This window comes from Mustela lutreola, chromosome X (assembly GCF_030435805.1).
Source record: "Mustela lutreola isolate mMusLut2 chromosome X, mMusLut2.pri, whole genome shotgun sequence".
Lineage (NCBI taxonomy): Eukaryota > Metazoa > Chordata > Mammalia > Carnivora > Mustelidae > Mustela > Mustela lutreola.
Window position 1 is genome coordinate 45,412,499 of NC_081308.1, and position 10,979 is coordinate 45,423,477.

Sequence of the window (10,979 nt, forward strand, 5' to 3'; positions counted from 1 at the left end):
CTCTGCTCTCACTGCCAGTCACTGGAGGAACTCCAGTCCCAGCCCCACTCCTACAGGGATTCCCCCTAGCCCTCAAAGACACCAGGATATAGGCCCGGCCTTGGCTTCACTGGGAGGGCCCTGCTTCCAGTGAAGAAGAGCTCCGGAGCCCACCAACTGGTCTCGGGTCAGGGTCACAGGCTGTCGAGGTCTGTTTTCATCGAACCTACTCTGTGGGCAATAATGCCTCCTCCTTCAACCTGCTGGAGGGGTGAGAACGTCGCCAAGGCCTATCTCATCGTCCTTCAGCCTCCATCTGAGGGAGGGATGAGGTGCTGAAGTTGTGTGGAGGATGAGGGAAGGGTTCCAAGATGGCACCTCCAAAGATGGGGAGGAGGAAGTGGGCCCGGTTCCTTGGTGGGAGGGACAGCGGCTCCAGCCCACAGCCTTCCACTCCATCCCTTTTCCTGCCACCTCCCCCACCACTGGCGTCTTAACTGGGGTTGTACCACATAGGAAATCATGTCCCGATGTCGAAACTCATGGTCTAGACACTCAGCTGGCACCTCTCCACATCTCCCCAGCACCCTCCCCACACCGGCTGCCTTCCAGGCAGAGGCGGGTAGTGTCTAGGTCACAGCCCCCAACCACGTGCCACTCAGAGCACCACGGGCACAGGTACGTGAGCAAATAAAGGAGGAAACGTCCCAAATAATTTTGCAACTTTACTGGAACACTGATACCAAAAACATGGAAACACGACAAAAGCGCACGACAAAAGCACACACCAAAAGCAGGAAGGGCAAAGAGAGCTTCATCTTGCATGCCACCTTGGATGGGCTGGTAGAAGCTGCCTAGAGTGCTGTGTTAAGGAGGGGCCCGAGGAGGCACTCTGGCTCAGTGAGGGACGGCCACGGTTCATCAGCGCTGTCTGTAACACAAGACAAAAGCTGAAACAGGACTATCCATAGACGGGAGAGGGGGAGGGACGCGAAGAACAAAACAAGTGTCTCTCACAACTCTTTGTTCCGCGACCCTGCACCCAGGCCTGCCTCCCCACCCCCCGACCTAACTTCTCACAGCCCCTTCCCACCCCCTCCCTCGGAGTTTCATGTAGCCACCGAAAATCTTACTGGATCCAGGAGAAGAAGTTGGCACTCGTTCTGGCGGCATTTCTGGTCCGGATGGTGGAGCTGGTGCTGGGCCCATCTAGAATGCTGGTGCTGGCCCCACCATTAGTGCCACTGCTGACGCCAGCTCTCCAAGTGGCCCTCCGGTTGGCACGGTTGCTATTCAGGATGTACTGATGGTATCTGGCCCAGAAAGCGAAGGGAATCCTGGCCCAGGCGTCACCAAAATCTCCGTCCTCATCCCAGGTCAGTAGCTCCACCTGTATGTCATCCCAGCTCCAGCGTCCAACCAGAGCTTCATCCCCGATGTTCATCTGGGCTCTCATCTGGGCCCTGGCATGTTCCTCAGCCATATCCACGTCCATCGTCTTGAAAGCGTCATCCACAGCCTCCAGGAAATGAGCCTTCCATTCCCGGGGGTCTCGGTTCTGATTCTGCGGTAGAGTAACAGACGCCATCCACACAGCTACCCCATGTTCACTGAGCACCTGCTTCCAGCCATCCAACCCTCCCATGGGCGGTGCACGGTCATGACAAAAGTCAAGACCAGGGGCGCCCTGGGTGGCCCAGGGGGTTAAAGCCTCTGCCTTCGGCTCAGGTCATGATCCCAGGGTCTTGGGATCGAGCCCCCCATCAGGCTCTCTGCTCAGCGGGGAGACTGCTTCCTCCTCTCTCTCTGCCTGCCTCTCTGCCTACTTGTGATCTCTGTCTAACAAATGAATAAACAAATAAAATCTTAAAAAAAAAAAAAAAGTCAAGACCACTGGAATCCGACTCTCCTATGACTCCGTGCCAGCCCCGGGACCTCACCCCATCCCTCACACTTACGACACCTGTGAACTTGCCTAAGTTACCGACTTAGGAACCTGTCCGGATCCTCACTGGACCAATGGCCTCAGGAGGAGGCCATAGCCAAGAACCAGAGAAGGTACGGCAAGTGCCAAACCCACACCCCACCGCCGGGCCCCAAACAGAGGCTCTCTGTTACCTGGGCGATGAATCTCAGCACCCTCATCTTGCTGGTCTCGTGACGGGCTCGCAGGCCCCAGAGGAATTCATACTCGGGTGGGCTGCTATTGGGGATCTTCTTGTATTCCAGGTACCTCAGTGCAAGAGGAAGAGAAACGTTTGCTTCCAGAGCCAGGCAGACCTGTCGCTGCACCAAGGGACCCCAGGTAGCCCCTGCCCAGCCCCGATACTGCAGCTCAGCTCCTGAGGGAGGACCGTCCCGGCCCTCCAGCCCATGCCTCGCTCCCACGCTCACTCCTGGGGTTTCTGCCTCCAGGACTGAGGCCTACAAAGAAGCCACGTCGAGGTGCGGGGTGGGACACGTGTCGGGTATCTGTTTGTAGGAAGGCCACAAGTTTCATGCCCCTTGTCACAATGAACCCAGATTCCCGTCGGGTGTGTTGTAACCACAGGAGCCACTTCTTCAGGCCCCCTGCCATGAGCACACTCCATCACAGGCCCCCACCCACGGCCTAGTGGAACCCTGGGACAGTCCACCATAGAAGAGGACCGTAAAGGGGAGAAAAGCGGCACACTCCGTGCATGCCCTCCACTCTGCGTGTGCGCGCCTGCGCGCGTCTGCGTGCACGTGGGCATGTGCAAGTGTCACCTGTGTGTTCTCCAAGGACCTAGGTAGGACAGGGTGGGCCTGACCAGAAAGTTTTTGGAGCACGGGGCTCCAGGACCCAATGGGCCCCTTACTAGCCAGGGCCATACTCAGACTTCCACTCTCTGAGCCCCAGGTTCCTGGGATGGAAAGCAGGAGAAATTCTCCTGCAGCCCGCGGGGCAGGTACCAAATGGCAGTGTGGTTCTAATACTCTGTCAACTTCGACTCCTTTTCCCCAAGGCTGCGCTGGAATTCTACTCCCTGACAACACTCACATACCCCGCCCACCCTCACACCAGAGACACCTATCCCTCTGGTGCCAAGATCTGGCACGGGGAATGGCTTGCGCAGCCAGACCAGCCCACGAGGAATGCATGAGCGTGAGACAAAGTTAACTTGGCCACTACTTACTTCTGCTTCACAAAATCCTCCGTAATGAGCTTCCTCAGATCTCCAAGGAATGGGTGCCTCACCCTGAAGGCCAGGAAAGGAATCCGTAACTATAGACAGTGGCAGTGCCCAGATGGGGGCAGGAGCACCCCCTATCAAGGCGGAGAGCTTCCCAGCCGGTAGCGCGCGGGGCCGGGGGGCGGGGGGGCAGGGGCATCCCCATGGAGGCCTGGGATGGCAGCAGGGGTCACAGGGCCACACATGTCAGGGATGCCTTAGGCAAGGCTGTGACTGGAACCCCTAATTCTGATGGGTTCTCTTGGATCTCATCTGGGAACAGAGAAGGGACATGGAGCAGAGAGGGGAGGGGAGTTCAGGACCACTTCCCCATGCACCCTCTGAGCCCTACCCAGTCCAAGACGTCCACTCCCCTGCACTAGGCCCCCAAGCTAATCCCATCCCAGGGCCACTGGTGCCCAAGGACAGCGCCGAGAGGGGGAAGCCGAGAGCCCAATCATACCCAGGGCGCAGACCCATCTTTCGCAGTGCCTCCCAGAGGACAGCTGTGAGGGGAGAAGAGCCACGAGACTTCAGCACACAAAGCTGACTGTGGGCAACCCCCCAGCTGCGGACCCAGCCACTCACCCTCGCTGGCACGGTTGCCATTCATGAAAATGACTCCCAGAATCACCAAGAGGAGGCTCAGCCTGGGAGTGTCCTTGGTCCTGAAGGTGTAGAAAGAGAGATCCTGTCCAGCAGCCGTTTGCCCCAGGGACTAGGGCTTGCTCACCCAACTAGCTCTTCCCAGATGGCTGGGCGACCGGGTGGTCTTCCCACTCTACATATGGCTTGCTCTCTCATCCAGACCATTCATTCCTCTGTCTGAGACTGAGTCGTTTCGCGCCTTAAATGTGGATGCAAACACGTGGGTTCAGGCGGGGAGCAACCACTTGGCAACAGTATGTCTAGAGGGAGCATCCAGACCTCCCCTGCCCTTTGAGCATTAGGAGTCACACTGGATGGGAAGCCTCCTTCTCCCAGGACCACTCTGCCAAGCCCAGACCAGGCACGTAGCAGGAAGAGGCAGGCAACAAGGAGCCTGCTTTCCTGGGAAGACGGGGTGGTGTGGTAGTGGGGTGGGGGTGGGGGGTAGGGGGGAGCCCTGTGAGCACCAAGGCTTCACTCCAGGCTACTTCCCCTTTCATCCCCTAATCACTGGGCACCACTAATGGTGGGTGGGAGCTGTGCCAGGCACCAAGGCCCCTGTTTTTCCATTTCTCTGAGAAGAAGGGGAGGGGGAGGCACCAGTGAGGAAGGCCCCAACCCTCCTGCCCTTTCTTACTTTCCCAGGAGGCGAGCTGAGGAGTCCCGCGTGCACACGAGAATGTACAGGTGTTCTTCCTTGTCGATTTCCTTCAGGTGGATCCCAAACTTCTACATGGGGGAGGAAACAGCATGAGAGCAGAAAGCCACACTGCCTGTCCTGCAGACAGTCCCTCTGTTCCCCATTAGAAGTTTCCCTCGCAGGGACCCCGAAGTCATAGGGAAGACTCAAGAAGAGAGGCTGCAGAGGGACTGCCTTGTGGGAGCTCTGGCATTGGCCAAGGCAACAGAACCCACTTCAGGAGACAAGGGACAATAAAGAATCCGAGGGAGAGGGAACCTCCAGGGAAGGAAGTATGCAGTGGATGCTCCCAGGAGGAGAAGCTAGGGAAGCTTTCCCAGAGCAGGTAGTACTGAAAGGGGGCCTCAAGGAGCTGCAGGGCTCAAGGCTCCCCTGCAGCTCTGGCACCACCATGAGCTGCCCAGGCACTCGCCCACCTTTTCCAGGGTGTATGTTGCTCGTTCAATGATCTCGGGGAAATGTTCGTCGTATTCTCGGATGACATCCTTCATCATGTCTGCAGGAGGTGAGAGAAGTGCAGAGAGCACCTGGGCTGAGCAGGGGCCAAAGAGCTGCAGCAGCCCCTTGGTCAGCCCTGCTGAGGGGAGCACCATTGGGGACCCAACCCCCACCCCCAGCCCCACCCCCCTTACTGTGCAAATGCGGCGATCAGCTGGGCATGCTGGGTGGAGGCATCTGATGCCAGATGGGACAATGGAAGGGCAGAGCTCGGGGAGGGGGCCCGGGTTGCCTACCTGAGCGCTTGATGGGGATCTTCTTGTAGTCCTTAATCATCAGATATTTCACCAACTTATTCGCCTGGAGAAGGAGCACCGCACAGGGAGATCAAGACATGGGTGACCTCCAAGAACTGGCCCACAGGAGAGGAGAGGTGGGAGATGGGGGAAAGGCAGGTTTCTTACCCTTTCCTGCAGAAGGGTCACGTTGCGGGGTGGCAAGCACAGTACGTGTCTTGAGGGTACCTGGGACCTCAGGGCCATGGGGGGCCGGGGAGCCATCTGAGCCCGCACCGTCAATGGGGGCTGCGACGCTCTCCAGGTCGGTGGGACCGCAGGAGGCTCTCTCTCCTCCTCGCTGCTCTCATATTCATCATCCAGGTGCTTGGACTATAGCGAGAGAGGGAGGAGAGACCCAGGGCTACCAGGTTCGCCGTGCAAAAGTGCCCAGCACACATCTTAACCAGAGCAGGTGCTTGGAAATCAAGTAGTACAAACAGCAGATGACGTGTGCTGAGTGCTTACTACGTGCCCGGCACTGAGCCAACCTCTTCTCCCTCCAGGCCTGAGGGCAGAGACTTTGTGCAGTCAAAGCACGCTATTGCACTTGGGTTGGACAAACATGCACAAGCTGAGAGAAGGGGAGAGGGGAGGGGAGGGGAGGGGGAGGAGGGGGCAGGGATGAGGACTAAGCAGAGAATGGAGGGGAGCAAGGGGGGATGGGAGATAGCAGGGAGGTCTCACCTTCTTGGTCCTCTTGCCTCCCATCCTGACCCAGGGCTCAGCACTGTGCTGAGCGGTGGCAGCTGCACCCTCGGGCTCAGGGATGCTCGGGGCCACCTTGGCCTTGGTGGCAGCTGCTGGCACAACATTCTGAGGCTCCACCCACCGAGTCTTGGCGAGAGCCTTTCCGGACTTGGTCGTCTTGGGCCGGGTGGCTGCCCCTTCCCTGGCTGGTGCCGCCTGGGGCACCCCCGAGGAGGCAGCACTGGGGCCCTCTGGGGCAGCCTCTTGGGCCGGGGCGGGCCTCTTGGGGCGTGGAAAGGCCATGCCACTGACACCTGCTGGCTGGGTGAAATCAAAGACATCGTTCTGACCCAGGAAAGCTGTCTTGGGCCGGGTGGCATCCATCTCACTAGCACATGGAGCCTGAGCGAAAGCACAGGCGGTACTGGGGCCCTCGGTAGCGGCCTCTTGGGCCTGGGAGACTGGCTGGGGCTGAGTGGACGCTGCCAGAGCCCCGGGGGCGGCCATCTCACTGTTGACTAGCATCTGGGAGGAAGGGGGCAATGGAGCAGCCAGGGTTGTCTCGGGGGCAGCTGCCTGTCTCGGGGCAGCTGCCTGAGCCTGGGCCGCATAGGTCATGGGCTGAGTATCTTCTCCTGAAGCCTGGTCTGTGGCCACCGGGCGGTTAGCAACCACCTGATTATAGGTGGCACGAGCAGCAGCGGCGGCGGCCCTAGCAGCACGGTTGGAGGCGGCTGCACGGGCTACGTTGGCAGCACGGGCAGCAGCCTCATTGGCAAGTGTTTCTGGATCCAGCTGAAATGCCTCCATCAGAGTCCTAGCCAGCATAGGGTTTTCCAGTTCCCAGGGCTCATTCTGCAAAGCCAGAGAGAAGGGTAGGGGAAGGCAGACAGCTCTGTGTGCTCCCATGATGCTTCCCTGTGCTGGCCAGCCTCCTCCCTGCAGCCAGCGCCCACCCCGCCCCCCAAACCTTCCTAAGCCCCCTTTCTCTGAGCAGGAGAGGGAAGGCTGGGGAAGCTGGGCATTCCTTCCCCCACTCAACCCTCCCTTTGATCCACCGCCCCTCCCCTCCCCAGCAGCTTCATGGGGGAGGGGGCAGAAGGCCCAGGGCCAGCAGGTGGCCCCCAAGGGGCCTCACCGATAAGATGCGAAGGCCTGGACCCAAGCTCCCAAAGGCTCTGAGGATACGGATGTCAAAGCTGGTGAGGGTGCCATAGCCTCCAAAAGCACCGAACTCTTCATAGTCGTTTCCTTCAACCATCTCCTCCTCCCCGACTTCATCACTACCCTCATCCATGTCTTCAACGTTGTAGGCTTCCGATTCCACGCGGTAGCTTCCCTCAGCCATGCCTGGGGGTCCCAAGGAGAAGAGAGCTCAGCCTGGGAGGGAGGGTAAGGCCTCTTCAGGGGGAGGGGGAGGGATCCAGTGGGAGGTGGGATCTCTCAGGAGGTGGGGGGGGGGTCGGCAATCATCAGGTTACTAGGCAGTACAAGGCGGGGGAGAAGGCGGGGGCGGGCGGGGGAAGTCTCGCGGGGGGGGGGGGAGGGTATCTGTTGGGTTAGAGTCTGTCAGAGACAGAGCTCTAGGAGAGGGAGAGAGGTGGTGGGAGAGACCCGGCACTTAAAGGGGAGTTTAGGATGGGCAGGCTCCCCATCCCAGCCGCTAGATTTGAATAGGGGGTGGACTGGCGGGCTTGGGTCTCAAGAGTCCCACAGGGGATGTGCATGGAGACAGGGAGAAACAAAGGGCTTTGATTTAACGATGAAAGGGGAGCAGATGACACAAGAGGGCTTAGACAACAGGGGCCTGGAAAAGCTTATGGGAAACTGCATCCAGAGACCCTCCGGCTAGGTCCGGGCGGGGGCATTCAGCTGATTGAGGTCTGGGTTGGGCTCATACAGGAGGAGCTCTAAGGGGTGGGGGCGGGTGGGGGGCGTTAGGGGCTCGGACCAGGTGAGGCATGGATTGGAGCGCTGGAGGTCTCAAACCCCAGGGCTGCAACTCCAGGAAAGGGGCAACGGGGTCAGCTGGTTGGGAGTGATCTAGGAGTGGTTGAGGTGGGGGTAGGGCCGCCGCTCTAAGGAAGCTCAGCAGGCAGCACACGGGTCTGCTGAAGGGGTTCGGATCCTAGGCTCTGGTGTAAGTAGGGCTCGGATCAGAGAGTCCTGCGTCTCCTACCGGGAGAGGGCGGCGAGGGGGCGGGGGGAGGGTCCTACCTAGACCTTGGGTCTAAGAGGGGTCGGGTTCTGAGTGCCTGGGCTTTGTTCAGATCCGGGTGTGGGGGTGGGGAGGGCGCAGCGTGCCGGGTTCCACTCGCCCTCTCCCTGTCCGCTCTGAGGCTGCAGGGTCCTTACCTTCCCTGGGGCTCCAATGGCGTCCGTCCTCAGCACCAGGAACCCCGCAGCCGCGCCCTCGCCTACTGCTGCCAGCACAGCAGCTCCGACCACCCCGCCCCTTTTCTCCGCGCACACCCCCCCCCACCCCCGCGGCCGGGCAGGCTGCGCATGCGCGGACCCCTCCAGCCCGCCCGCTTTCCCAACAAAAGCCCTCTCCACCGAGTCCCCAGTGCTCTTGCGATCCAGCGAGTGGGTGGGCGGGGTGGGGGGCTTTTTCGCCTTCCCTCCAGATACCCCTCACCCCTCCTCTGACCCGAGGCGCGCGCTCTCACAGCCTGTGGTGCCCTTGGACCACCCAATCATCTACCCTTGATCCTCGCACTTCTCTTCCCTGCCCTCTGGGTTCCCGCTAAGCTCCTCTGGTGTGGTCTGAGGTACACTATGCCTGGCTTCCCCAGCATGACCCCTGGGTCACAGACACAGAGGTCTCTAGTTGGGTCTCTAACTGCAACAAAGGAATGGAAGGGGGTGCCACTTGCCTTTGTGTTCCCCAGCACTATCCATCCCTGCGGCCCCCAGACACCCTGGGAGCATTTGCTTCCCCAGCTACTCTTTTTTTTTTTTTTTTTTTTTTTTGAGATTTTATTTACTTATTGGAAACAGAGGGACACAACGAGAAAGGGAATACAAGCAGGAGGAGTGGGAGAGGGAGAAGCCGAGCAGGGAGCCGGATATGGGACTCGATTCCAGGACTCTGGGATCATGACCTGAGCCGACGGCAGAGGCTTAACCCACTGAGCCACCCAGGCACCCTTCCCCAGCTGCTCTTAATGCGGCTTGGGCACCACAGCACATTGGGTGCTGGGGCTGGTCTTCTCACAGCAGCCCTGGGAGGCAGATGTCAGCATCCCCATTTTACAGAACAGAAAGCTGAGGCACAGACACACCGCAGGAACAGCTAAGGCCACAGAGCCAGTCAACAGAAAATACAAACTGTGGGCCTGAGTCTCCCTGACTCCAAACCCCATGTCCCCATAGTGCTGGCGTGGGGACGGAGGTGGGCTCCCCTCTCCAGTTTGAGCGACAGACCTACTCCTCCCAAACCACACACACACCCCTCTTCTGCCCTGCCAACACCTGTCCCAAACAAGCAAAGTTTGTGCTCTCTGAGACCCAAGCTCATGCTCTGCATCCAGGACACAGGTAGGAACACCGCTCGCCTACTCTAGGTGGGTCCATCCAGGTGTGAGAATTGCTCCTTGGGATCCACTCCCTGCCCCAACTGTCAGGCCTCTTCGCTGTGAGGGACACAAACAGGCTGCCCCTGAGGCCTTCCTGGTGCCTGCTGAAGCAGCCAGGACAATCAGGCACTTGTGTGCCTGAGCCATGGCGAGCCCCGATTCAGAGTAAATGTTTGCCCCGGGGTTCCTTCCAGGGCAGGGGCTTGGGGCAGTTGTGGTCTTGTGGAAAGAAGCTGGGCTTGTCTTCAGAACTCCAGGGAAGGAGTGCCTGGCCAGTCTGTTGCTAGCTGTGTGAGCCTGCCCAGGTCACCGGACGTCTCTGAGCCCGGTTTCTCAATATGCAAAAATGGGAAGCACAGGAAGCACTTACTTACCCAGCCCAAACCAGGCTGCTATGCTTCCAGAATGACTGGAGGAACCGCTTTGGAGGGAGAAGATGCTATGTTTCCAACTCCGATTGGACCTGTGTTTTTGACAAAAACCCTGGTGGGCTTTTATATTTGTTTTTAAAGTCAGTCTCTCCGGGACTCCTGTGCATGAATGGAAGCTATTGCTAGGACCACAGCTTTTACTCTCCAGTGCCCAGTATCAATTCTGGCTGGTTGGATGGCTTTCCTCAGCTGTTGCATAGCAACCGCCACTGTCAGCAGCCTGCGTCTCTTCAGCCCTTCCTGTGTAACATGTTTCCGTGGGAGGTGACCAGACCCTAGAAATGAAAGCCTTGACAGACTGCTCAGTGCTAGTAGAAAATACTACGTTCCCATCTCAAACTGAACCTGTGCTTTTTACAAAAACCATAGTGGACTCTTATATTCGTTTTGCTATTTGCTTTATTATTTAGTTTTTTCTTGCTTTCTCCTTTTTAAAATTGAGATATAATTGACAACTAACCTTATGTTAGTTTCAGGTGTACAACATAATGATTCAAAAGTTTTATATATTATGAGATGATCACTGCAGTTAGTCAGTTAACATCCATCACCATATATAGCTACATCTTTTTTCTGATGATGTGGGCTTTCATTACATTTGTTTTTCTATAAGCCTCTCTCTCTCTCTCTCTCTCTCTCTCTCTCTCTTCTATATAACTATTTATGCTAATATGCTAATAACTCCAAAATCTACAGCCCCAGTTTGAACTTCACCTTTGAGATCCAGAGCCGTCTATTCATTCTCGTACCTGACATCTCTGCATGGATGTCTTGAGGGCTCTTCATAGTGAGTCTGTCTAGAGCCAGTCACTTGGTAAACCTCCTCCTCCCACACACTCACACTCCCTCTCTCCCTTGTTTTTAAAATTCCCATCTTCACCACCTCAGTAAGTGGCACCATTACCCACACAACTCACCACAGAAAATGGAAGTCCCTACCACCACTCCCCCTTGCTCATACACTGCACCCCGAAGAAACCTCCACA

General features: G+C 57.8%; 1 protein-coding gene and 1 non-coding gene across 2 annotated transcripts; both read right to left on the reverse strand.

Annotated features, from left to right (window-relative positions):
- Nucleotides 1–691: 691 nt before the first annotated feature.
- Nucleotides 692–8,459, reverse strand: LOC131821709 (melanoma-associated antigen D4). The gene is made up of 13 exons (XM_059157983.1): nt 8,340–8,459; nt 7,123–7,334; nt 5,982–6,839; nt 5,424–5,627; nt 5,256–5,319; nt 4,938–5,017; nt 4,459–4,550; nt 3,762–3,841; nt 3,637–3,679; nt 3,138–3,200; nt 2,098–2,212; nt 1,113–1,543; nt 692–910 (listed from the first exon to the last, which is right to left on the reverse strand). The coding sequence occupies exons 2-13, from the start codon at nt 7,330–7,332 to the stop codon at nt 901–903; spliced, it is 2,250 nt and encodes a 749-aa protein (XP_059013966.1). The 5' UTR covers nt 7,333–7,334; nt 8,340–8,459; the 3' UTR covers nt 692–900.
- LOC131822412 (small nucleolar RNA SNORA11) lies at nt 2,439–2,568 on the reverse strand. Its single transcript, XR_009350270.1, has one exon. It is a non-coding gene; the product is annotated as a small nucleolar RNA SNORA11 (small nucleolar RNA).
- Nucleotides 8,460–10,979: the final 2,520 nt, after the last annotated feature.

Excerpts from the sequence above, each read along its gene's own strand:
- LOC131821709 (XM_059157983.1), bottom strand. The coding sequence starts at position 7,332 with ATGGCTGAGGGAAGCTACCGCGTGGAATCGGAAGCCTACAACGTTGAA. Across the intron at positions 6,840-7,122 it reads CAGGCCTTCGCATCTTATCG|AATGAGCCCTGGGAACTGGA; the intron begins GTGAGGCCCCTT and ends CTGGCTTTGCAG. Across the intron at positions 1,544-2,097 it reads TGCTGAGATTCATCGCCCAG|AATCAGAACCGAGACCCCCG; the intron begins GTAACAGAGAGC and ends ACTCTACCGCAG.